Genomic DNA, 27,787 nt, shown 5'->3' on the forward strand with positions numbered 1-27,787 from the left:
CTGGGTTTGAAGGTCGGCACAACATTGTGGGCCGAAGGGCCTGTAATGTGCTGTACTATTCTATGTTCTATATTCTTATGGAATGGAGGAGCAGACTCGATGAGCTGAATGGTCTAATTCTGCTCCTCTGTTTTATGGTCTAATGGTTGTAAGACACTACATTGTACCTAGAGAAAACAGTTTAAAAAATACCATCACTTACATGTTTGTGATCAAAAAGCAGTGATTTTTGTCATTGACTTTTAGCAAGACGTAAACAGACAATTCAGAACTAGTTTGCTCACTGAAGTTTCAAGAATTCAGATTGGTGCTGCCAGAAATGTGCAGGAGTGAAAGTGAAATGGTTTCACTACTTCAGCAAGTTAACATTATGAAGAATTTGAAGGTATTGACAATCATCTTGAATGCTGCAATTATTGTTGACAGCACTATTTCAAGGCAGTCCACTATCGGCCTTCAGTGTCTACACTGATTTTGTTCATTTATTGTCAATCAAAAGAACACGTCAGTATACACTGAATGAATTCCTCCTTCAATAACTATTAGGCACTAATACGCAGTTTTATTGTACTGTAGTAGTTTTTGTAATGTTCTAATTTATACTGAATTTCATTTACATACATAATGTGTTTCACAGTTAAATGGTAGTTTGTATTTTTTATACCTTTTTATCTATTTCCTTGAAAGTTCAGCTAATTGGGAAAACTGCTTAATTGGGCCAAAATGCATCGGTGCAATTTAAGATGGCACTGATGAAACACAGCGACACCTTACCGACAGCAAACAAAACTATTAACTACATTATTAATCACTTTATTTTGAAAAATGATCACTGCAGTCAATAGCCTTTAACTTCCCTTTTGGATTTGAGTTGTTGAACCGGCTGTACGGCCTGGCATTTTTGCATTTTGAACTGTGAAATTATTTTCATGAACTTTAGTTCTGAATGTTATTTGCTTACTTTTTCTTGTTTGTCACGATTTGTCCTTTTTGCACATTGGGTATTTGATAGTCTTTTTTGTAATTAATTCTGTTTCTTTGTGGCTACTTGTAAGGAGACAAATCTCAAAGTTGTATATAGTATGCATGCTTTCATAATAAATGTACTTTGAATATTGGTCCCGATGTGTCCCAATTAACCGGAATCCATTGTATTGTCATGAGATTTGTTTCTTGCAAATTTTGACAGGGAAATAAATAAGCAGAATAGAATTGATAAAAATATAAGCAACAAAGACTGCCAAATGGTCAATGTACAAAAGAAGATAAATCCTGTAAATAATACAAAATAAAAAAAATAATACTGAGTTGTAGAGTTCTTGAAAGTGAGTGTGTAGGTTATGGATCAAAACACAAAATGCTGGCAGAACTCAGCAGGCCAGACAGCATCTATGGGAGGAGGTAGTGACGACGTTTCGGGCCAAAACGTCATCACTACCTCCTCCCACAGATGTTGTCTGGCCTGCTGAGTTCTGCCAGCATTTTGTGTTTTTATTTATTTCCAGCATCTGCAGATTCACTTGTGTGCCTGTGTAGGTTATGGAACCAGTTCAGCACTGAGGTGAGTTAAGTTATCCATGTTGGTTCAGGAACATGATGTTGTCGGGTATTAATTGTTCCTGAACCTGATGGTGTGGGACCTAAGGTTCCTGTACCTCCTACCCAATGTAGTAGTGAGAAGAGAGCATAGCCTAAATGATGGAGGTTCGTGTTGATGGATGCTGCTTTCTTTTGGAAGGCTCCCCAAAAAGGTGCTCAGAGATGGAGAGGGGGCTTTGCTTGTGATGTACACGGCTGTATCCACCACTTTTTGTAGAGTTTTCTGATCCTGGGCATTTGTCTTTCCATACCAGGCCATGACGCAACCACTATGCATCTGTAGAAGTCTGACAAAATTTTATATGACATGTTGAATCTGCGCAGACTTCTAAGGAAGTAGAGCTGCTGTAATGGTACTTGGACGGGTGCTGCTTCCAGAACAGATCCCCTGATCGGTAACACCCAGGAAGTTAAAGTTACTGACCCTTTTTACCTCCATTTCCATAGTGAAGACTGGCTCATGGAGCTCTGGCTTCTTCCTCCTGTAGTCAATAATTGTTTTTTTTATGTTGAGTGAGAAGTTGTTGTTAAGGCACCATTCAACAAGATTTTCAATCTCCCTTCAATATACCGATGTGTCACTACCTTTGATTCAGCAAACTTAAAAATGGTACTGGAGTAGGTATAAACTGAGTAGAGCAAAGGGCTAAGCACACAGCCTTGTGGTGCAGCTGTGCTGGTGGTGATTGTTGATGAGATGTCGCCAATTTGGATTGACTGGGGTCTGCAAGTGAGGAAATTGAGGATCCAGTTGTATAAGGAGGTATCACGGCCTAGGTCTTGGAGTTACTGATTAGCTTTGAGGGGTTGATAGTGTTGAATGCTGAGCTGTAGTCAGTGAAGACTATCCTGATGTATGCATCATCACTGTACAGATGTTCCAGAGCTAATTGAAGAGCCAATGAAATAGCATCTACTGTTGACCTGTTGTGAAGATAGATAAATCATCACATTGGAAATAAGTGCTACTGGATGTTTGTCATTGAGACAGGTTTTGCCTGGGAACTGGTATGATTGATGGGTACATCAGACTGCCAAAGTAAGAAGTTGAAGATGTTAGTAAACACTCTAGCTTGTTGATTAATACAGGACTTCAGTACTCGCCAGATACAATGGCTGGGACAAATACTTTTCATGGGTTAACCATCCTAAAAGGTGCATTCAGGTCAGGTTCAGAGACTGAAATCATAAGTTGTCAGGGGCTGTGGGGGTTCGTGAAGTTGCCTCCATGTTCTTTTAGTATTCATTGCTGCTCATAGTATGTCCCTCAAGCCCACATTTTGCAAGGCATAGTATGATAGAGTTGGACTGTACAACACTGAGTCCATCGGTACATGAAGTCTACGCATCTACACTTGCCTGGATTAAGTGATTTCTTAAGTGCCCCTTACACATAGTAAATATATCTTATTTCTTCACACTCTTCGGCAGCATGTTACAGATATCAACCATTCGCTGTGTAAAATACTTTTCCCTTAGATCCGTCTGAAAACTTCTTCCTCTCACCTTAAACCACTGTTCTCTTGCTTTGAAACTCCTTTTGTTTGGGGAAAAAAAATGACCATCTGTCCCATCTGTGCTTTTCATAATTTTATATACTTCTATCTGTTCACCGCACTGCCAAACCCCCTCTTCCCCCTACTCCCCCATTTCCCCCTCCCCAGCTGCTTTCACTCCAGTCAAAACAATCTCAGCCTATCCAATATCTCCCCATAAGTCCTACAATCCAGGCACCATATTGGTGAAGCTTCTGTGCACTCTCTAGCATAATCAACTCATTTCTAGAGCATGGCAAACTGAATTGCACAAAATACTCAAAGTATAAGCCATCTTCTGCAGCCAATTCACCGTGTTGCCACTTTCTGGGAACTATGGGCAGGGACCCCTTAGTCACTCTGCTCACCAACTATCACTGTGCCCTACTATCACTGAGATCTATAAGCTGAATATCATCATCAATTGTGTGTCATGTCAATCCAAAGATATTTTAATTTATTAGAAGTTTTATAATGTTATAGTCAGTAAAAGAGTTTCTCTTTCCACAGGTGTTGTCTGGTCTGCTGAGTATTTCCAGCATTTTCTATCCTTATACCCAACACCTGAAGTATTTTGCATTTCAATATAACACAGTTTGGTGTTAATATATGGCCAATATAACAAAAAAATGAAGACCTGTTACATCTATATATCTATGCAGTATATTCTGCTTCTTCTCCCTTCCTTTTCAGTGCTGATCAACAGTCTCAGCCCAAAACGTCAAATGTTTATTTCTCTCCATCACCTGACTCAGCCTGACCTGCTGAGTTCTTCCCACACTTTGTGTGTGTTGCTCAACATTTCCAACATCTGCAGAACCGTTTGCGTTTATGATTTGCCACAGATCAGATAGTTAATTTCTGATGAAAGTTCATTAACCTGAAATGCTAAGTCTGCATCACTGTCCCAAATGACTTGCTGATTACTTATGGCATTGTGTGCTTTGTTTACAGAGGTGATACCAGTGTCAAGGGTGCAAATGTAGTCGTTCCTGAGTCTACGTGTAACATATTCTTCCTTAGCAACACTCACAAAATGCTGGAGGAACTCAGCAAGTCAGGCAGTATCTATGGAAAAAAATAAACAGTCAATGTTTCATGTCTAGACCCTTCTTCAGGACTGGAAAAGAATGGGGAAAAAGCCAGAATAAAAAGGTGGGAGAAAGGGAAGGAGGGTAGCTGGAAGGTGATAGGGGAAATCAGGTGGTTAGGAAAGATAAAGGGGGGGAGAGGAAGGAATCTGATAGAAGAGGAGAGGATCTAGGGGGCAGTGATAGGCAAGTGAGAAGAGGAAAGAGGCCAGAGTGGGAAACAGAAGAAAGGGGAGGAGAGGGAAATCTTTGTTACCGAAGGAAGAAATTGATATTCATGCCATTAGTTTGGAGGATACTCAGATGGAATATAAGGTGTTGCTTCCGTAGGAGCTGAGCTATGCAATCAGCTACATAGATATAACAAGCAGGGATTGAAACTCAGGACTTTCAGATTCTCACTGGATAGACTAACTGAACATAGAATGTATGTAATCATCATCTGAATTCAGTAAGAGAAAAATAATTAGCATTTGCATTGTGTGGAATGAGACACAATGAGCATCTGCTGATGTTGGATTCTACTTAAATATGTTTACTCCTGCTCATGGAAAATGAGCATCATTGGCATTTATTACCCAACATTAATTGGCCTTGAGAAGAAAAGGTTGTGTTTTTTTCCAATAGTTCCTATCATTGTCATGTAGGTTTTCCCAACTGATATTAGTCAGTTTCACGTTTAGATCCATTGGTAATATAGTGTAGAAAGTATGATATATTGCAAGGGCAGAATAATTTATTATTTGAAGGTAGACATAGAGTTGTTCTAAGTTCAAATTAAAATTTATTATCAGAGTTCATACATGTCGCCACATACAACCCTGAGATTCTTTTTCTACGGGCATACTTAGCAAATCTATAGAACAGTAACTATGAACTGTAAACAAACTGTGCAAGTGCAGGTATAAATAAATAGCAACAAATAACAAACATGAAATAACAATATAACATAGAGTCTTTAAATGAGTGTAGCTTTCCCCTTTTGTTCAAGATGGTTGATGGGTAGTAACTGTTGTTGAACCTGGTGGTGCAAGTCCTGAGGCTCTTGTACCTTCAACCTGATGGCAGCAGTGAGAAAAGAGCATGGCCTGGGTGGTGAGGATCTTGGTTGATGGATGCTGCTTTTCTATGGCAACATTTCAGGTAGATGTGCTCAACGGTTGGAAGGGTTTTACCCATGATGTACTGGGCTAAATCCACTACCATTTGTGGGATTCTTCATTCAAAAGTATTGATGTTCCCATACCAGGCTGTAATGCAGCCAGTCACCACACTTTCCACCACACATCTATTGACATTTGCAAAGATTTTCGATGACATGCCGAAGGTCTGCAGTTTCCTGAGGAAGTAGAGGTGTTGCCGTGCTCCCTTTGCAATAGTATTTATATGACACCCAGCAATTTAAAGTTACTGATCCCTCCACCTCTGATCCTGGGATGATTACTGGCTGTCAGGTTTCCCTCTCCTGAAGTCTACAGTCAGCACCTTGCCCTTACTAATAGTAAGTGAGAGGTTGTTGTTATTACACCACTCAGCCAAATATTCTATCTCCTTCCTGTATGCTGATTCATTACCCTCTTTGAATTTGCAGTTCTTATTTGCCTGCTGCACTTGTCCTTCTTGGATGGTAGAAGTCATGGGCTCAGCATGACTTTTGAGAGCCTTTGGTGATTTGTTCAAATATATTTTATCAATGGTATTCACTATAGTCATGGTATGTCAGTAATGGAGGGAGTGGACGTTACAGTAGACTAATACGCTTTGCCCTGATTGGTCTCATGTGTTATTGAGGCTGCACCCATCTAGGTAGGTAAAACATTCCATCACGTGCTTGACCTGTGCTTTGTAGGTGCTAGAAAGGGTTTGGGTGAAAACAGGATATGAAGCACTCATTGCAGAATACATTAGTTCTGACCTGATCTGATTGCAGAATATTTTCACATTAAAAGTGGCCATTCAGCCCATTTGGTCTATGCCGGGTCACAAAACAATCCAATTCACTTAATTATTTCCCTGTAACATTCACTCTCTTGAGTCCTTCAGCTCCACTGATTCTCCTACCACTCCTGTATACCAGGGGTAATTTACAATAGCCTATCAACCTACCAATCAACTTTGGAATATGGGAGGAACCACAGCACTCAGTGCAAACTCACTAGCTCATGAGGAAAACATGTGACCTGCTCACAGAAAGCAATTTGTTCAGTTTTTGCTTAATGGTATATCCAGAGAATTTAAGGTGGAGGAATTAGGAATGGTTATGCTACTAATTTACTGGTCATGTACTTAGATGCTTTGTTTTGGTGGGATGGTGGGATGGTGGGTGGGGGGGGGGGGTGGAGCCATTAACCAGAGATAGTCAACAAATCAGACAGTATTTAAAGACTGAAGACTGAGGTAGTACTTCAGGTCAGTGAAGCTTCATCTAAACACTTCTAGATTCTGATGAAAGATCACTAACCTGAAATATTAACTCTGTTCCCCTTGCCTCACGTGCTGCCTAGCGTGCTGAGTATTTCAGGACTTTTTTGTCTCGCCATCTACATCATTTTGCTTGTTGAAGATGCTCAGTATTGCATTATACAAATATTACATGTAACTTTAAACCATCATGGAACTTTTGTAGGTTTTGTTGCCTGTGGGCATGGACTACTTCATCGTCTGAGCATTTGCAGCTAAGACACGATATAATCATCTGTAAATATCTCCGCTTCTAATTTAATGAGTGAGGGAAGGCAACTTATAAATACAGACGTTGGTCTTGTCCAGATCAGTGCTCTAAGGAACTCCCAATGTGCTCTAGCCTGAGATGATTGGTCTCAATTATTTTACATTGTGCCAAGTGTGACTCCACATTCTGGATAGTCTCCTTAATTGCCATTGTAATTGTATTAAAATTCCTAACACTACAGTAAGTCTGATATTGACTGGATTTCACATCTTGTCTTCAGAAATCAGCTTTTGAACCAAGGATGGAATATCAAAAGCAGAGTGGTTCTGGTAGAACTCAAATCAAGCTTAAAAGTGTAGGTTTTTGCTGAGTAAATGTGTCTTAATTGAACTGTTGTGACATCCTCCATTACTTTTTTGATTATTGCAAGCGGAATCATTGGGCTTAATTTGGTCATATTTATCTGGTTTCATGTAGTTGCATTGTACATTGGTGATTTTCCACATTGTGAAGTAGATGCATGATACAGAATTACACTGAAACAATTTGATAAAAGGTACTGATGATTCTGAAGCACAAGTCTTCAACAGCTCATCATAAAGCAATTTTTAGGGCCCATATCTTTTCCTGTATTAAGTGCTGTAAGCCAGATCTCTTTGCATGCTACATGGATTGAATTATCTCAATCCCAAACACTACTCATTTGGATGAACCTGAATATGTGTTTGCCTGCTCCGTTTCTGGGCACTTGGACCAAGCTTGGGAGTTTCATAAAATAGGTACAACACAGAAAGAGGCCATTGTGCTCTCAACAGCTCTCTACCAGAGCAGTCCAACCCACATGTTCTATTTCACAACCTTTTTTGTTACCTTGCAATTTTGTTCTCTCCATATTTTTACTCTTGCAGACCATGATGGAACCTGCCTCCACCACTTCTGCAGGCAGTCCTTCAGGTTCCAGCCACACACTCCCTAATTAAGTTTTTCATTGGGTTGCTATTAATTCCCCCTCTTTTGATTTTATACATGTGGCCTTTTATAGCACCCTGCCACTCTACTTTATCCAGACCTCTCTTCATTTTATGTTCTTCTCTGGGAACTCTCCAATGCCTTCATGTCCTGCCTTTAATAAGCAGACTGGAAAATTAACTCAATACTCCAAATGAGACAAGTGCTTTATAAAGTTTCAATATAACTTCCCAGTGTTATATTCTATGCCTCTGTTGGCAAATCTCAGAAGCCTTAATAACTATATAATCAACCTGCCCTGCAACCTCCTCTTTTAAACAATGTCCTTTATTCCATGTGGGCCATCCAGATTCCTCTCACCAAAGTGCATCACCTTGTATCTATACACATAAAACTGCATCCTCCCATTTGAGCAGCCAGTTTCTATCTTTTTGCATTTCATTGCTTTCCTTTTTGCAGCTCATGGTTTTTTGTCATCTACAAAATTAGAATTTGTGGCTGGCATTCCAAATGTAGTTCATGAATACAGATCAAACTCAACTCTGATCCTTAGTGACACTGCCATTCACCTCCCTGGCCTGTAATGGCTGAACTTATCCTCTCTTGTTTGATCAAGAGATTAACATTCAGCTTTCCAGTACTCTGGCACCACCTAACTATTCTATGAATATCAAAATGTTATAGTCAATGCCGGAATGTTTCCTCCTGTACTTCCCTCAGAACCTAAGCATGCATCCTACCCATTCCTGGTAACTTAACTAACTGGTGTTAGTTAATATTTTGGGTGTGCTATGTCCCTCCAAATAGTCAATCAAAAAAGTAGCAGAGTATCAGTTAAGTTGACCAATAAATTGCAAAACAAGAGCCCAATTATAAAAAATGTATTGACGGTAACATTTGGAACATAGTTGTTGCCTCTTGAATTTCGAAACATTAAATTTATAAAACTCTGTGCAAAATGAAATAAGCGCATTGTCTCACCATACCTACTTTTGTCATAAGGCCTTAGTTCTTTTGAAAGCTTAGAAGTGCAATTGAACTGAAGAGAACAGATCAGAGATATTGTAAAAAAAAGTTCACTCTACTCTATGACAGAAAATAGGAATACAACTAGGATCTGTGCCTGCTGTTCAATGGTGGAACACAGACTTAACTGAATTGAAAGGGAATCTTACCTGTAATCTTGGTAATTAGTTTATAATTGTCAAATGCTTTTGTCTGCATGCTATCCAGGCAAATCACATAAATACATCAAGGTAGCAGAAAAGGATAAAAAAAATCTATGTCTCCCACTACACCCTGAGATATGATATACTCCATTCAATTCTTTCAATGGCTTCTTACAGGTGGCCACTGTTATGAATACGTTTGGTTGGCTGGAGCTTGGACAGGATCATATCGGGAAGTTTGGTGTCAGAGGTCAGATGGAATAAATGTCACAGGTACTGAAAGCAACTTCTTTTTGTTAGTACAATGAATATACATGATTATTGATGCTTTTATGAAGGGGTTCTATGAAATGTTTCTGTTTTGACCTGCACTAAAAGTTAAGCCACAAACAACTTTAGCAGGGCTTCCAGAGCCATGAAGAGGGTTCCGTTCAAAAAGGAAAAGCAGCAACAAAAGACCTCGACAAGAAGAGGCAAGCATTTACTGCAGAATAGAGAAGATTACTAATGAGATCTGATAACGTATTTAATATTGCCTGAGTTTTTTGTACGGTAAATTGTAGGATGAGAAATTATTTCCATTGATTAGTAAGTTAGCTACTAGGTAACATAAATATGAGGAATATAAGAACAAATTTAAATTAAAAAGCCGTAAGAAAATGATGCAATAAATGTTCAGTATCATTCTATATAATTATTATGTAAAGTGTGTCGACAATTTTACTACCTGAAGAACAGTCATCTCACAAGTGCAATCAGGAGCCCTGGCTGGACACAGAGATGCACTTCCTACTAAAAGCCTGTGATGCTGCCTTCAAGTCTGGAGACAGAGCAGCCAGAGGAAACCTCATCTTCGGCATTAAGAGTTCAAAGACTGCCTATGCACAAGAAATTCAGGAACACCTGTCCGATATCAAACCTAGGTGTATATTGCAGGTCATCAAGGGCATTCCTGATTCTGCAAGGGAAAACAGCGTTGACTGTACCGGTAACATTTACCTCCCTGATGCTCCGAACAATTCTGATGCATGCTTTGAGGCATGCAACACAACGCTGGGCATGAAAGCTGACAACTTCCAGGTGAGCAGCCACTGTCTATAACAACAGTTGACATGAGGAGGACTCTGCAGAGAGTCAACCCCCGTAAGATGGCTGGGCCAGGCCGAGTACTCAGGGAGTGTGCTCACCAGCTCACTCTGCACTGAGCCCACTGCTCTACACTCTGCTCACACATGACTGCAGGGACAAACACCCGAGTAATCACATTGTCCAGTTCGCCGATGATATGATAGTGGTGGGGCTCATCACCAACAACGATGAGATAGCCTACAGAGAGAAGGTGGAAGACTTCGAGGCCTGGTGCCAGGCAACAAGACAAAGGAAATGGTTATCAACTTCAGGAGAGTTTTCACCACTCACACCAATCTTTACACGGGTGGTAAAGCAGTGGAAACTGTGAGCAGTTCCAATCACCTGGTAGTGCACATCTTGTACAACCTGTCATGGTCTCAGAGCACATTCCACACAGTCAGGAAAGCTCACCAATTGCCTCTACTTTCTGAGGAAGCTGAAGAGAACTGCACTAGACATAACAAAACTCGTGTGATTCTGCAGAATCAGAATGAGGTTAATATCATAAATTCACAAGAGATAGGAGCAGAATTATGCCATTTGGCCCATTGAGTCTGCTCTTCCATTTTATCATGGCTGATCCATTTTGCCTTTCAACCCCATTCTCCTGCCTTCTCCCCATAACCTTTTGCACCCTGACTAATAAAGAACTATCAACCTTCATCTTCGATGCATCAGTGATCTGGCCTCCACAGCCACCTGTGGCAACAAATTTCACAGATTCATCTCCTCCTGGCTAAAGAAATTTCTCCTTATCTCTGTTCCAAACAGATGCCCCTCTATTTTAAGACTGTGCTCTCTGGTCCTAGACTCTGCCACCAAAGGAAACATCCCCTTCACATCTACTCTACATAGGCCTTCAACGTTCTTAGGTTCCAAAGAGATCCCCCCTCATCTTCAAAATTCCAGAGAGTACAGGCCCAGAGCCATCAAATGCTGCTCATGTAATAGCCCTTTCATTCCCAGAATCATTATTGTGAATCTCTTCTGAACCCACTCCAATGCAGCTCACCCTTTCTTAAATAAGGAGCCTAAAACTGCTCACAATACACAGTGATCCTCACCAGTGCCTTGTAAAGCCTTAGCATTACAGGCACAAGAAAATCTCACCAGTGTCTTAGAAAGCCTTAGCATTACATGCACAAGAAAATCTGCAGATGCTGGAAATCCAAAGCAACATATACAAAATGGTGGAAGAACTCCACCGGGCTCCATCTGTGGGAAAGAGGAAACAGTCAGTGTTTCAGGCTGAGAACCTTCATTTGGACCTCATCAGACTCGGCCTGAAATGTCAACTGTTTACACTTTTCCACAGATGCTGCCTGGCCTGCTGAATTCCTCCAGCATTCGTGTGTGTTGCTCAGCATTACATCCTTGGTTTTATATTCGACTCCTCTTGAAACGAAGGCTAACATTCCATTTATCTTCCTCACCAGTGACTCAAATTGCAGATGAACCTTTAGGGAATCCCGCGTGAGGACTCCCGTCCCTTTGCTCCTCCGATTTTTGAAATTTATACTTGTTTAGAAAATAGTCTACTCTTTTGCTCCTTCTATCAAAGTGCATGGCCATACACCAGATGCTGTATTTCATTTGTCACTTCTTTGCCCATTCTCCTAATCTGTCTAAGTCCTTCCTCTGCCTCCCTGCTTCCTCAACACTACCTGCCTCTCCACCCACTTTCCTATTGTCCACAGATTTGGCCACAAAGCCATCAAATCCATCGTCCAAATCATTGACATATAACATAGAAAGAAGCAGTCCCAACACTGACCCCTGTGGAACACCACCAGACACTAACAGCCAACCAGAAAAGGCTCTCTTTGTTCCCACTCTTTGCCCCCTGCCAAACAGCCAATCCTCAATCCATGCTAGTATCTCTCCTGTAATACCCATGGACTTGTACCTTGTTAAGCAGACTCATGCGTGACACCTTGTCGAGGGCTTTCTGAAAATCCAAAAACTGTACACAACATCCACTGATACTCCATCGTCTTATCCTGCTTTTTATATATATACAAACACACACACGCACGCACATGCACACACACACACTCACTCACACACACACAGTATATATGTGTGTGTGTGTGCGTAATTTAATTAATGGTGCATAAAGAGAGCAAAAAGGGAAAGATATTATGAGATTGTGTACCTGCCAAATCAGAAATCTGATGGCAGTGCAGAAGAAACTGTTCCTAAAATATTGAGTGTGTATCTTCAGGATCCTGTTCCTCATCCTTGATGGTAGCAGTGAGGATAGGACATCACCCCTTAGGTACTGGGAGTCCTTAATGATAGATGCCACATTTTGGGGATGGCCCTAATGTGAGGGAGGCTAGGGCCCATGAATTTGCAACTTTCTGCAGCTCTATAACGAGTCGTCGAAACTGCCCAATGCATCACCATTACCAGCGAGGAGGCTATGTAGCATTCATGCCAGGACCATTAGATTCAAAGACAGTTACTTTCTCCAAGCAGTAAAGCTGATCAACATCCCTTCACAACCCCCACCACCAAAACTTTATCATTTCCTGTCTATCACCTTATGTGCATACACTCCTGTGCCTAGCATCACTATATGGACATACAATCAATCTACGTATATAAGCTTTCTAATGTATTTATATTTATTGTTTGTTTTAATATGGTATTCTTTATCTTGTGTTTTTCTTTATTGTGCTGCATCAAATCTGGAGTAACAATTATCTCGTTCTCCTTCATACTTGTGTTGTGATAATGACATGAAGCAATATTGAATCTTTAAATGTGGATGGTATTAGAAAATAACTTTAACAGAAAGTAAACCATATTGATCTATCTTCAATTATTCATTTCTAAGCAGTCAGTGTGCATGTGGAGATTCTCTTTTACCTGCACGTTTGAATCTTATCTGTTTATTTAATGGTCATGAGAATTTGAAGCTGACAGGATAGTTTTATGATGGCAAATTCCTAAAGTCAACATTTTGGCTCCAAGGGCTGTAAACTAAGTTGTATTATCAGAAAGTCCTCATTCCATTTTTTATCTGATAACCAGTGTGATATAACTAGGCACACACATGAGTAACCACACAGTATTAGATCAATGGTATCCGTGAAGTTCTTTGGCTACACATTCAAGCAGACAGGCTTTGAATTGGGTCCATAATAATAAGAGAATAACAGCTGGTGATGAAAATGACATGACCTTTTGTTGTTTGATATTACTGTTGTGACATTTGTGTCATAGGTGGCTGCTCCGCATTAAATCAGCCTTATGCTGACAGATCTTGTAATCCACCATGCACCAAGCCTCACACGTACTGCACTGAGGTAAGTACTGTGGACAGCAGGATAGAATTCCTGAACTTATTGCTATTCCCTCATTGGTAACAATAGAGTACCTGTAATTCAAATGCTATTGTATGATTAAAATAAGATTTTCACCTAATCAAAGTGTTTAAAAGGCAAAACTTTAATATGTCCTATCTATTGTAGTCCGCAGAGTGCGCCTGTGAAGAAGGTTACACAGAGGTGGTGATGTCAGACAATTTGTTGGATCAATGCACCATGATCCCAGTGCTAGAGATCCCTTCAGTAGAAGAGAAGAAAACAGATGTGAAGACAAGCCGAGCCATCAACCCAACCAAAACATCTGATAGCAAACAAGGATATTCAGGACATACATGGTTCCTGCAACCTTTTGGAGCAGGTCAGATAAGAAGTCTAATTCAATACCTTAGGCAATTTAAATAAATCTTCCAAACTATGACTTAGGAGACATTTGTTAATCATTAAGAATTATTTAAAATGTGGCTTTGCTACTGTACAGGTTGAATTGAAGAATCAAAATGCTCTGAACTTTTAAAGCTCTTTAATTATTTCTGCTGAAAACTAATGCATTTTAAAGAGGACTTTTTAATGCTTTCTTAACAAAAGTACTTACAACTACTGTACGTATTCACATTTCTCAACTAACTCTGTGATGAAAATCTTTATAGTGCAGAATGCTAAATTCATCGGCTTTCAGAATAATAACTATACTTTTCTGCTTAAAAATAATTTACCTCAAGGATTTTTACGAAAAAGGGGATTTAAAATGCTGGAAATCTAAACACTGAAACATTATTCATACAGCTTTGTAGAGAAAACATTAGGTCAGTCCAAATCTATAAAAGGAAAAGGCACGTTCAGCTATGCCTGTCACTTGTTCTGTCAAAAGACTACATCAAAATCATTTAGCTGTAAAACTGTGTGAAATGTACTACTCAATATTGAAGAAAATGATTTTAAAAAATGCAAATCTAATGCTAATAACTGGCAACAAATATCATAATACAAAGTTAAAATACAGGAATGGAGGCAAAAACATAATTGTTTTTTTATATTCTTGATTGCTGGGAAAATGTCTGTAGAGAAAGTTCTGATAAAGTTAGCAGCATTAGTTTTTTTATTAGGGACAGATGCACAATAAAACATATAATTGACTTATAAATTCATTATTGAATAGCATATCTTTCAATTTTTATGCCCACAATCAATATGAATATGGATTCCTTGTCAGCAATGATATTAACCATTCAGATACACACTCATACAGACAATCCTTAGCTTTGGGGCGATTGATTTAAATTCTCCGTCGCTCTCCCACTCTGAGCTCCTTGTCTTTTGTTTCTCTCGCTATTACAGAAAAAACAAATATACTGCACTTCACCTTCCATCTAAGCATGATGCAGTTCTCAGGACTAAGCAATGTATTCAATAACTCTGGATAACTAGCATTTTCCTAGTGTGCACCAGAGCTGGCAAGTTCTCGTAAAAGGTCATCAGCCTGTAACATTAACTTTGTTTTTCTCTCTCCACAGATGCTGCTTGACCAACCGAACAATTACAGCGTTCTCTTTTATTTCAGACTACCAGCAATATTCGTGTTCTGTACTTCACAGCTTAGTCCTTGTTCCTCTCTCTCTCTCATGTTCTTATTGATTTCCTATTTGCATTTTCTCTGGACACAAGTTGTGAAAGCCAGATTTTCACCATCTTCTCTCATGACCACTACCACCAATTGTGTCAGATCATTCTTCTTGGGCTTTATCCTCTCATAGACATTCCTATGTTCTCTCCAGTTCTTCACTTCACTGCAAATTTATACATCTTTGATTTCTAACTTTTTCTAGCTCTGGAGAAAGATCTTGATCTGAAATGTTAACTGTGTTTCTTTCCCCACGGATATTGTCTGACTGCTGAGTATTTCCAGAATATTCAGTGTTTATAACTGGTAATTCGGTGTAATATGCAGCCAGTAGGTTAACTGACAATAATCCATGAATATCTCTGCACTTTAACGATTATTGCTGATACATCTATACAGAGTACAGTTGGCCCTCCGTATCCACGGGGGTTTGGTTCCGGGACCCCCCGCCGACACCAAATTCCGCGGATGCTGAAGTCCCATACATAAAATGGCATAGTATTTGCGTATAACCTACGCACATTCTCCCATATACGTACTTTAAATCATTTCTAGATTACTTATAACACCTAATACAATGTAAATACTATGTAAATAGTTGTTATACTGTATTGATTAGGGAATAATGACAAGAAAAGAAGTCTGTACATGCTCAAACAATGAATGCTGGAGAGAGAACTTCTGGGTTTTTTTTTACGATCCTGATCAGCAGTTGGTTGAATCCATGTATGTGGAACCCGTGGATACAGAGGGCCCACTGTAGTCTCTTTAAACATGATCAGTAATTTAAGTTTTCAAATATTATGACTATCAGATTGTCTGGGTTTGCACTGATGATGGAATAAGTAGGTTCTACAGACTGTTACAGTGCCATTTGAATGCTTGTTAATGGGTAAACCTGGCTGCACATATGGCCATCTGTCTATGCATGTTGGTGTATAATTTTCATCGTATGCGTGCCATTAAGTCCCTAAGACCATAAGACATAGGAGCATAATTAGGCCCATCAAGTTGCCCTGCCATTCCATCATGGCTGATTTATCATCCTTCTTAACCGCATTCTCCTGCCTTCTCCCCATAACATTTGACACCCTGATTAATCAAGAACCTTTCAACCTTTGGTTTAAGTATACCCAGTGATTTGGCCGGCACAGCCTTCTGTGGCAATGAATTCTACAGATTCACTGCCCTTTGGCTAAAGAAATCCCTCCTCATCTCTGTTCTAAATGGATGTACACTCTGGTCCTAGACTCCCCCACTACTGGAAACATACTCTGTACATCCACTCTATGAGGGCTTTCAATATTCAGTAGGTTTCAATAAGATCCTCCCTCAGTCTTCTAAGCTCTAGTGAGTACAGGCCCAGAGCCATCAAATGATCCTCATATGATAACTCTTTCATTTCTGGGATCATTCTCACAATCGTGTGAAACTCCTCTGGACCCTGTCCAATACCAGCATATTTTTTCTTAGACAGTAAGCCTAAGATTGCTCACAAAATTCCGAGTGCGGACTGTCCAATGCTTTATAAAGCCTCAGCATTACATCTGTACTTTCTTATTCTAGACCTCTTAAAATTGCATTTGCCTTCCTTAGCTCCAACTCAACCAGCAAGTTAACCTTCAGGAAATCCTGCATGAGGACTCCCAAGTCCCTTTGCACTTCTGATTTCTGAATTTTCTTCCCATTTAGGAAACAGTCCACACTATTATTCCTTCTACCTAAGTGCATAAACACGCACATCCCTACACTATATTCCATCTGCCACCTCTTTGCCCACTTTCCCAATCTGTCTAAGTACTTTTGAAGACACCCTAATTCCTCAACACTACCGGTATCACCCACAAACTTGGCCACAAAGCTATCAAATCCTGTATCCAAATTATTGACATAACTTGAAAAGCAGAGGTACCAACACCAACCCCAGCAGTACCACCACGAGTCACCAGCAGACAACCAGAAATGACCCCACTCTTTGCCTCCTGTCAATCAGCCAATCTTCTATCCATACTAATACATTTCCTGAAATACCATGGACTTGTATCTCATTAAGCAGTCTCATGTGTGGCACCTTGTCAAAGGCCTCTGAAAATCCAAGTAAATAATATCTACTGACTCTCCTTTTTCTATCCTGACTGCTATTTCCATAAAGAATTCTAACAGTTTGTCAAACCAAATTCCCCTTTAAGGAGGTCTTGTTGACTTTGGCCTATTTTATCATGTGCCACAAAGTTGCCAGTACCCACAGCCTTAGTATTCGACTCCAACATCTTTCCAACCACTGAAGTCAGGCTAACTGGCCAATAACTTCCTTTCATCGGCCTCCCTCCCTTTCTAGTCTTCCAGAACCATTCCAGAATGTTAGCGATTCTTGAAAGATCATTAGTAATGCCTCCACATCTCTCAGATCCCTGTGATGTAGTCCATCTGGGTCAGATGACTTATCTACCTACAGACTTTTCAGTTTCCGAAGCACCTCTCCTTGGTAAAAGCAACAACACTCATTTCTGCCCCCTGACACTCTCACACTTCTGGCATTCTATTAGTGTCCTCCACAGTGAAGACTGGTGTAAAGTCCTTGCTAAGTTGCTCCGCCATTTCTTTGTCCCTCATTACTACCACTCCAGCATAATTTTCTAGATAACTGATATCCACTTTCACCTCTCTTTTATTCTTATATATCTGAGAAATCTTTCTTATCCTCTTCCATATCATTGACTAGCTTACCTTCATATTTCATCCTTTCTCTCTTTATGGGTTTATAGTTGCTTTTTGTTGGTTTTAAACAACTTCCCAATCCTCTATCTTCCCACTTATTTCTACTATATTATATGACCCCCTTTTGCTTTTCTGCTGTCTTTGACATCCCAAGTCATCCTTCCTTTAGAATATTTCTTCATGTTTGGGATGTATCTTTCCTGCACCTTCCAAATTGTCCCCAGAAACTCCAGCTACTGCTGTTCCACCATCATCTCTAAGAGTATCCACTTCCAATCAACTCTCCTCTCATGCCTCCGTAATTTCCTTTGCTCCACTGTAATACTGCTACAGTATGTCTGACTGTATCTTCTCCCTCTCAAGCTGTAGAGTGAATTCTATCATATTATGATCACTGCCTCCTAAGGGTTCTTTTACCTTAAGCTTCCTAATCTAATCTGATTTTGTTTAAAACACCCAATCCAGAATTACCTTTACACTTGTGGGCTCAAGCACAAGCTGTTCTAAAAAGCCATCTCATAGATTCTCTACAAATTCCCTCTCTTGTTATCTAGTACCAAGCTGATTTTCCTAATCTACCTGCATATTGAAATCCCTCATGGCTATTGAAACCATTCCCATTTTACATGCCATGTCTATCTCCTGTTGTAATTTGTAGTTCACATCCTGGCTACTGTTCAGAGGCCTGTCTTTCCTATACCTACTCGTCTGTGCATGTGTTGGTGTATGTATTTCCATTGGTGTGATTGTTCATAAAAGTTTGTTGTTAAGAAGTGTCTGCAGTTAGTAACTGGGTGTATAGTTTGTATATTATTAGAGTACAAATTCATATCCCAATGCTAACTGTGGATACTTGGCTAGCAGTCAGAACTATGGAAAATTAAACTGGATGTATTCTCTTTCTACTGATGCACTCTGTGCCTGAGTTATCAATTGGGAATCATGATTCCTCAAATGAGAATCAAATTGGAAAGGATTTCTGTAGACTGCCTAATCCAGTAATGCACTGGGTTCTATTTGATTTAGATACCTCAGATACAGATTATAACACCTCTACCATTATTATCACAGTCTCTACCATTTAAAAATCTGGCCTAATAAAAATAATTAAAGATTCTGTGATTCTGTGAATATCTTAAAATCAGATATAATCTATCACTTTCATAAGGGTCAATTGATGTTATCAAAAATATGTTAGAACAAATTCAACCAACTGCCATTTTGTTACTTAGAACATTAACATTTCTTCTATAGCCTTTTGATTGATAATTAAAACTTCCTCAGGGTTGAAGATAAAAATTTGTAGAATGACACCTTTGAGCAGAAGTATTTCAGCTTGGAATATGTTACTTGGGGAGTGTATTGGCGATGAAGGACATTTAATTTTTCATTTTTATTTAGAGATACAGCACGGTTACAGGCCCTTGTGTCCCATTGAGAATGTACTGGCCAACTACACCTATGTGACCAATTAAGCTACTAACCCGTACATCTTTAGGAATGTAGAAGGAATATGTTTAACATTCTATTACAGAACACCAACAAATGTTCTTTGTATTCCAGTTCAAGTTTCTAAAATGATTCATACAGTTGACCAGAATCCTTCCTCTAATTCTTCTCCCAAAGCCTTGTAGCTGTGATAATCTTGCTAAAACTCACTGTAATCTATTGAACATTTGTAATTCTGCTCCTTTTTTCCCCCAATGCATTTGAACCATGACAATTTAAACAAAGGTTAGTAGTCAGGTGCTCCAATTGGCCTTTGGTAACCATAGACATTGACTCAGTACAAGTAATTGCATTCAGTGACGTCAACCAGTTTAGCATAATTTCACCCTAGATGTCAACAAATTCATTGATAACTGAACACTGTATACTTATTTCAAAAACGTAATTCATACAAAACTTCACCTTTACTTTTTATTGATTACAAACATAATACTATTCACTGCCATGTCACTTTTACGTAATTAATAACAGATGATTATATTAAAGCCAAAATCAAACAAATTTTATTCAGCAAATATTGCTTATAATCTTCTATGTCATGACTTCTGTCATGCAGGGGATCCTCAATTCATCATATTTTATTAATAAAACATTTAAGAAACAAATTATTGTGAAAACTATTTGTTATATGAAAAGACACATAATAGGTGTTAACCTAAAGCATATTTTTAAGGTTGCATCCCTATTGATTAACTACATTTTGATGTTTCATCATCTTAAAGGAAATGTTCCATTATAATCAGCAAATGTGTATTTGATTTGCTCCGTAAAAAGAGTTTAAATCTACGAATTAAGTTCTAACATATTTTGATCATACGTTTTTTGAAGAAAAATACCAATTTAACAGCACTGTAAGAAAAGTATCCATGTAAGACTTTGATAAATATCATAAAAGATGGTTTGATAAAACCAACATGGTTGAAGGGTAAATTAATTGCTAGTAAGTTCATACCCAAGACTTATGAAATGCCATAAGTTTTTTCCCTACACCAACTAATTATTTATTGTAGATTTTACAATTTAAAAGAAACAATTGAATAAAGTGCTACTTTTCACAAATATAATGGTTCTGAACATAAAAGTAACATTTAGAAATTTGTAATTTATGTTCATAAATGCCACTGATCATATTATTCAAGCATTCCTACATATACTAATGTGAAGATTTAAGGTTGATTGTTCCAGAATCACAGTATCACAGAATGGATCCAGTAGGAAATGAGAAAATGAAATACAGATGAGGCATTGATGCCCAGACTATGTACTTGTTAAAACAACAGTGATAGTGATTCAATGTGCAGACCCGATTGTGTCACCAAGTATTTAGATAACCCAGTTCCTTCTTCAAAGTAGTGTGTGAAAACAATGTAGGAATCATGGCAAGATGAAAAGTATAATAAAACAAAAGTTTTCAATATAAATTTACTTGTCCAGATTACTGCCCACACTCAGTTGTACAATATGACATCTCTGTGCTCATTGTTAAGAGTTAACAAGGTATCTTTGCTTTATAGATGGGAACCTGAAAACATGGGTTTATGGTGTGGCAGCAGGAGGTTTTGTCTTAATAATCTTCATTGTCTCTATGATCTATCTAGCCTGGTAAGTTTGTGGTGATGTCCCATGCGGTAGAAATGATACAGATATAGGAATTATACTGCAGGAGTTAGGTATTGTATATGTACTATGTGTGCGACTTACTATATTACCACATTCTATTCAAGGTAGCTTTCCGTAGGTGGCATACAACATTCTAAGAGGTGAAAGAATAGTCTGAAAAGTAAACATTTTGAGTTAGTAATAAAATTGCAAATATCTTGCATGCTTATTATTGTCCTTATAACTACCTATTCATTCAATGTATGTATTAAGTGTGTCTGCACTCATGTACATGTACGCCTGTACACACACACACACACACACTCACTCTCTCTCTCTCTCTCTCTCTCTCACTCACTCACTCACTCTCTCTCTTCCGTAATCCAAACAAAGATTAAATATCATTTGTACTCAGTAAACAAATAATTACTGTGCCGCAGGGGATGTGGTCTAATTGTATTTAAATAAAAATAGCTTGAGAAATTACTTCCAGGCAAATTTATAGATATGATTTGAGTTTTATCAAATGCAGTCATTTTTTAACCTTTTTCATTTGCATGTGCTAATAACTAATTAACTTCTGATTTTTTACTGATTTCTGACTGAAATCTGAAATTATGATTGTATATTGAACTCATCATTGCTTGGGCAAATATCAGTATTACAGTTCCATACAGCTTACAGCCAGCATGAACAGAAGAAGTGAATTGCTATTCCAAATTTTGCCTTGTAATGTAGAAATTTAACTTGGTAAGCACGGCATAATTAAAATACATTCTTAATTATTCGATTCAATAACACATCAAGTCAGGAATGGTTCTGATGAAATGAATATACTGAATTTTGCACAGTAAGTGTTTTTTTTCTTCTCACTGAACAGGTGCCAGTGTCTCTTAGACCATAATTACATTTATTGTCATAAACACTTCTGATTTTTTCATGTCACTGCTTAATATAATGAAAAATGAGACTGATGTGGAAATGTGTATATTTATTCATTTTCCCAGTGAGTACCAGGCACTTTCTGGTCAGGAGTTGCAGAGGATAAGACGCAGTCTGAACATTGAGCAGCTTTCACATAAGCTAAATAATTTGCCCGAATGCCGAGACTCAAAGTTCACCAATTTTGCTGCATTTTGATAACTTCTGCAATCAAACAGCATAATCATTTTTTGTGCAAAAACATCACATTAATGATAATTTTTAAAGAGTTAGAATTGTTAATCAAGCTAAATCCAACAAGCGTTAATCTTTTTATTTAGTTTATTAAATCATTAACTATTTAGTGCCTAAACTTTAGATGTGCTATCACTATGACCATATGTGCCTTCTCGTATCAGGTCTTTCTTTAAATCATTTTGCAGGCTATAATAAATTCCTGTAGTTTTCAAAAGAAAAAGGTACCATCCCAGTTTGAACTACTGGATTTTGCCCAGCTGAACTTTGCAAGTGAAGATTCTGTGTGCTGTGCATCTTTCTGATTGCATCTTCTAAATTGTGATTCTCATCCCAGGAGACTGAGTCATCCCCAACGGAAGGTCACATCCTGATTTCTCATATAGTTGGCAACTCTTGTCAGTTTAAACTGTGAATTTTGGCAGGGCCCTTACCCAAATTCCACGTACATAGTTGTTTATATATCTGAAGCTGTAAGCATATGCTGTTCCTCAACTATCTCTAATTCAGGACAATAAAACCCTGTAAAAGTATCACCAACATTGTATCAGTTGCATTCCGCTAAGTCAAAGACAATACATAAATCTTTCCTGTGTACATTCTGATTAAAACCATTGAACAGATATATTTATATAACAATATTAATTTGTCTCTGCCCTTCTTTGTAGCAAAAAGCCCAGGAAAACCCAGAGAAAGCAAAATAACAAGCTGAAACCTTTGACCTTGGCCTATGATGGAGATGCTGACATGTAATCTTCTTTATTGCTTGATGAACATCTTCCTATCTATCTCATCACTGTAAGATGTACTGTGGAGTTCTATATGTCCAGACTATCATCCTTTATAGGATTCTGTGTCAGTATGCCAGATTCTATAGTACGGTGACACGTTGACAGGAAGGAGATGGAATATGCTACAAGATGTCATTCTCTGTATAATGCAGGACTTCAAATGATGCAGCTGCCTGTTTATCACAGGCTATATCTTTGATATGATGCTAAAGAACTGTTCTACAAAGAAAACCTTAATTTTATCTGAATGACATTAAAATGCAAATTATATTAGAATTGAAAAGTAAACATGAATTTTCAGATAATTACATTTTGCTTAATAACTATGTATCTGATATAAGAGCACTGCTCGTGAGAATAAGATCATTGACAATGACAGGAATCAGCTGGAAAAACTAGCTAATGTTCATAGTTGAGATGCTCACTTACTAGAAAGAGCAGGCTTGATGGATTGAGAAGTTAAACTGCAAACTGCAGCTGAGAGCAATTTCAAAATCTCTCCTCTTCACTGTTAATACAGAAGGAATGGAAATATATACTTCTATCAACTGCTTTTTGCAATTGCCTGGAGATGCAGCAGCATTGAATAATATTTATATCTTGATGACAGGTCATCATTTAAGGCAAAAAGGATGGATGAATTGCTTGAAGATTTTGCACATTATTATCAAAATTTGCAAAATATAGTAGCAAAAATATAAATAAGATATTCATCTGGGAACTTGCTAATTAGTTAACAGCTTAAGCATTTTCCTTCTTAATTATGAACCATATGAATTAGCAACAAGTTAACCAGTTACACTACCAGTTATTGCTGCTGAAAATGCTTGTACCTATTAATGTTGCAAACTATAGACTTGACTTTTGCAACTAATGAAATGCTCTCTCAAAATAACCTGTGGACTATGGACCATAAAATTTATTTAAATGAGGCACTTTTTTTGCACTATATTAGTGCTGCATGATATGCACTTACCCGTTTATCACCTTAGAATTAGCCTCGATCTTCTTTTATTTTTGAAAAAAAGTGTCTCACCTAGGTGATATATAGATAGATTGAAAGGGAGCAAACTAATGTTGTTTACTCATGAATTGCAAAAACGACGAACTCAGACGGAATGGAATCCATGCATTTCGTTCAGTGAGTGTACATACATAAATGTGTGTCGAAAGTCACTGCAGCTAGTTTGTAAATTGTATCAGTGGTCAGTATAGTTGCAGTATCGATAGGGAACTAGCTGAATTTTCTGATATATGTAATTGTTCTGATATGATGTGCTAATGTTGTGCAAACAGTCCACTGGCTCTTTTGCTAGATACATCTTTTTATACAGTTTCCCTTTTAAAGGAGCAACATCTTTTGGTTATTTTACTACCTTGACCAAAAGTGACTAGGAGGACAGACTGCAGTTAGCAAACTCAAAATTCAAAATTCTCAATTATCTAAGCAAGATAGTCAACTTGGGGGGAAATAAACAAAAAAACTGCCGTAAAATGTAATTCCTTTCACCAAAATTATTTGAGAAAACAAACATTTTAGGAAAACAAATATTTATTACTATTACATTGCCATTATTTTATGAGCATCCTTCTTTATATGAGACTCACTTATTTTGTTGGGACTGATGAATCGGGAATTATCTTTCAGAAGGAATACTGTAAAACCAAGTATTTGACAAAGTTAAAAGTTATGTTGTTCATTGTTGATTTGAGCAGCACAACACTTTAATATCCTCTAGATTGTATATGTTATTCATAATATCTCCCAGAGGAAATTATCAAAATATGACCTTGTCAAAATACACAGTGATATTCTCAGAAATAGTCTGGTTCACAGTGATCAAAAGTTGTACGTTTCTGAGGAGACTTTTAAATTAAATCAGAAAAACAAGAAAGCAGAACAGCAATTTGCATTTACTTTAAACTCCTGCTAAATGTTAAATCATTTAGTTTGCTGAGAGAACAGACTAAATGTATACAATTTGTAAGTCAATGGAAGCTCTTTACAATGGCAAAAGTAAAAATGAAATCTACAAAAATATAACTGAGATGTCAATTTCCTCAAATTTGAAAGTCAGGGAAGAAATGTCACCACATATGAAGCAGAACCCATTACAATTTTTTCTTAGTAGTTTATCTTCCTGTTTGTGAATGAAAGCAGGAGCAACCAAAAGAAAGGGGTTGGTTTCATTCCATTGTGTTACGGTAATTTGTAGATATGCCATTTTTTTATTTTTAAAAATTATGTATATTTTCTTTTTTTCAAAAATAAGGGCAATGTTTATGTATGAGCTCCAAAATTTTGTGGAGGAAAGTAAAGCCCAAATTTTATTGAGTAACAATTATATTTAAAACAAAAATGTGGCACGTGCTTTATTAGAGGTTATTGTTTGATAGCATTTATTCTACTGGAAATGTTAAATAAAAAAAATGAAAATGTTACATTATTCTTGTGTTAGCCTTATCATAGCTGTCACATACAACAATCAGCAGTGATAGAGCTAAAGTCAGTAAGGTTAAGTCTTAGCAGTCAAAACTCTTCTGTAAATTAACATCTTTATCAGAAGCTTCAGAGAAAAGGACTAAATTAAAGATATTTCCCTGCTAGAGACAGAGCCATAATTGAGAGGACTCCTACATATATTCTGTTTATACTCAAACCATTATTATATCATGCTGACAAAATGCTTTGTGTTTAAGGAGTTAACAAATTATCCAATATCCTGAATTCATCAATATATTCCAGAGAACCAAGAGATGGAATATACTGCAGAGAATTGTACAGTCATGCACTGTAGAAGGAATAAAGACCTAGACTATTTTCTAAATGTGGAGCAAATTCAGAAATCAGAGGTGCACAGAGATCTGGGAGTCCTTGTGCAGGATTCCCTGAAGGTTAACTTGTAGGTTGAGTTGGAGAATGAAGAATGCAATGTTAGCATTCACTTCAGGAGAACGAGAATATAAGAGCAAGGATGCAGTGTCAGGGCTTTATGAGGCACTGGTCAGACTGCATTTGGAGTCTTGGTCCCCTTATTGAAGAAAAGCTGTGCTGGCATTGGAGAGATCCAGGGAAGGTTCATCAGAATGATTCCAGGAATGAAAGGTTTAATGTATGAGGAGAGTTTGATGTTTCTGGGCCTGTACTCACTGGAGTTTAGAAGAATGAGGAGGGGATCTTATTGAAACCTATTGAATATTGCAAGGCCTAGATGCAGTGGATGTAGAGAAGGGGAGTCTAGGACCAAAGGCACAGCCTAACAATAGAAAAAAATGCCATATGGAAGAGAGATCAGCAGGAATTTCCTTAACAAGAGGGTAGTGATTCTGTGAAATACACTGCAACAGATGGCTGTGGAGGCCAAGTTTGTTTCAGTAATATTTGAGTAATGTTGTAAATATACTGTTTAATTAAGCGTTCTTTGTTTATTGACATAATTCTTGATGGGTTATATCGAAGAAGTATATGAATGACAAGCATTATAATCCAACCGCATCCTATGCGAGCACCTCACTAAAAAAAAACTGGAAAATTACTAAGGAGACAAGTATCCCGGCTCCTATTTTTTTATCAGTTTCTGGAGTTATAAACATAACAGTGGTGACAAGGAAGTTTTAAATTGAACCCCAGTGAACTGCTTACCTGTTGAAGACTACAATGGAAAGATAGACGCATTCGATTGCACAACAGGTAACTGGATGTTGTATACTGAATGAATTGAGCAGTATTTTGAAGCAAATGAAATGGCCAATGAAAAATGGGTGCCAGTGTTGCTGAGTACAATGGGTGGAAAAACATACAGTTTGCTGAGAAGTTTAACTGTTCCAACAAAACCAGCCAAAGTGAGCTTTGCTGATATCAATAAAGTAATGCAGGAACATTTGCAATCAAAATGATAGTTGATTGAAGAACACTTTAGGCCTCATAAGTGGAATCAAAAGGAAGAGGAGTCCATTTCAGCATATGGACTGAATTGAAGAGATTGCCTGAGTGTTGTAACTTCACTGGTGGGCTTAATGATGCACTGAGAGATCATTTAATTTGTGTGGAATCTTTCAAGAAAACATTCAAAAATGGCTCCTAACAGAAGCAAAACTCACATTTAAAAGAGCAGTTGAAATTCCTGTATCAATGAAAACAGCGACCAGAGACGCAACTGAGCTGCAGTCAAGAACAAAAGTGAGTATGAACAAAATTGTCTAAACAGGAACAAGCCTGCCCAAACAAGTTGTGTTATTGTTGTGGCAGGAGCTCACACACACCAGATCAATGCAGATTTAAAGGTGAAATCTGCAGAAAATGTATCAAAATAGGAGACATACAAAGAGCATGTCAGGTGTACCAAATAAGTGGACTGCACATGTTTAAAAAAGTCAAGTTGTAGATACAAAGAGAGCAAGCAGTTAATGAAAAACCTGATAATGTTGAGAGTGACACAGATGAGGGTAGCCTTGATATTCACAATGTGAAAACTAACAAGACAGAAGCAATATGGCTTACACCAGAAGTGAACAGCAAATTAATTAAAATAGAATTGGGCACCAGATCATCTGTTTCTGTCTTTCCACAAAATGAGTTTGAATGGCATTTCTACGATATTAAACTGAAGCTTGCAGATATCCAGCTGAGGATTTATACTGGAGAAAAGATAACTTCTGTGGGAATGACATTTGAAATAGTGAAACACAACAACCAACAAGCCACATTGGGCATGTATGTGGTAAAAACAGGAGGGCTAGCATTGTGGGACATGAGTGGCTGAGACAACTACAACTTGATTGGAGATCCATCCACCATTTACTTGCATCATTGCCTGCAATAGTCTCAACTAATAGTGAATTAAGAAAGGCTCTGGATGATGCCACCACCGTAGGT

The 27,787-nt window shown here is 38.1% G+C and overlaps 1 protein-coding gene across 1 annotated transcript in view; it reads left to right on the forward strand.

Moving 5' to 3' along the window:
• The window catches only part of LOC140732044 (thrombospondin type-1 domain-containing protein 7A-like), a 547,816-nt gene extending 522,461 nt beyond the window's left edge, over window positions 1-25,355 (forward strand). Inside the window, exons 28-32 of the mRNA XM_073054149.1 lie at window positions 9,212-9,307; window positions 13,397-13,479; window positions 13,645-13,858; window positions 20,860-20,947; window positions 22,789-25,355. Coding sequence (XP_072910250.1) covers window positions 9,212-9,307; window positions 13,397-13,479; window positions 13,645-13,858; window positions 20,860-20,947; window positions 22,789-22,873 — 566 coding nt within the window. The 3' untranslated portion in view covers window positions 22,874-25,355. The remainder of the gene's footprint in view (window positions 1-9,211; window positions 9,308-13,396; window positions 13,480-13,644; window positions 13,859-20,859; window positions 20,948-22,788) is intronic.
• The last annotated feature ends 2,432 nt before the right edge of the window (window positions 25,356-27,787 follow it).

The sequence above is a fragment of the Hemitrygon akajei genome, chromosome 8 (genome assembly GCF_048418815.1).
Source record: "Hemitrygon akajei chromosome 8, sHemAka1.3, whole genome shotgun sequence".
Classification (NCBI taxonomy): domain Eukaryota; kingdom Metazoa; phylum Chordata; class Chondrichthyes; order Myliobatiformes; family Dasyatidae; genus Hemitrygon; species Hemitrygon akajei.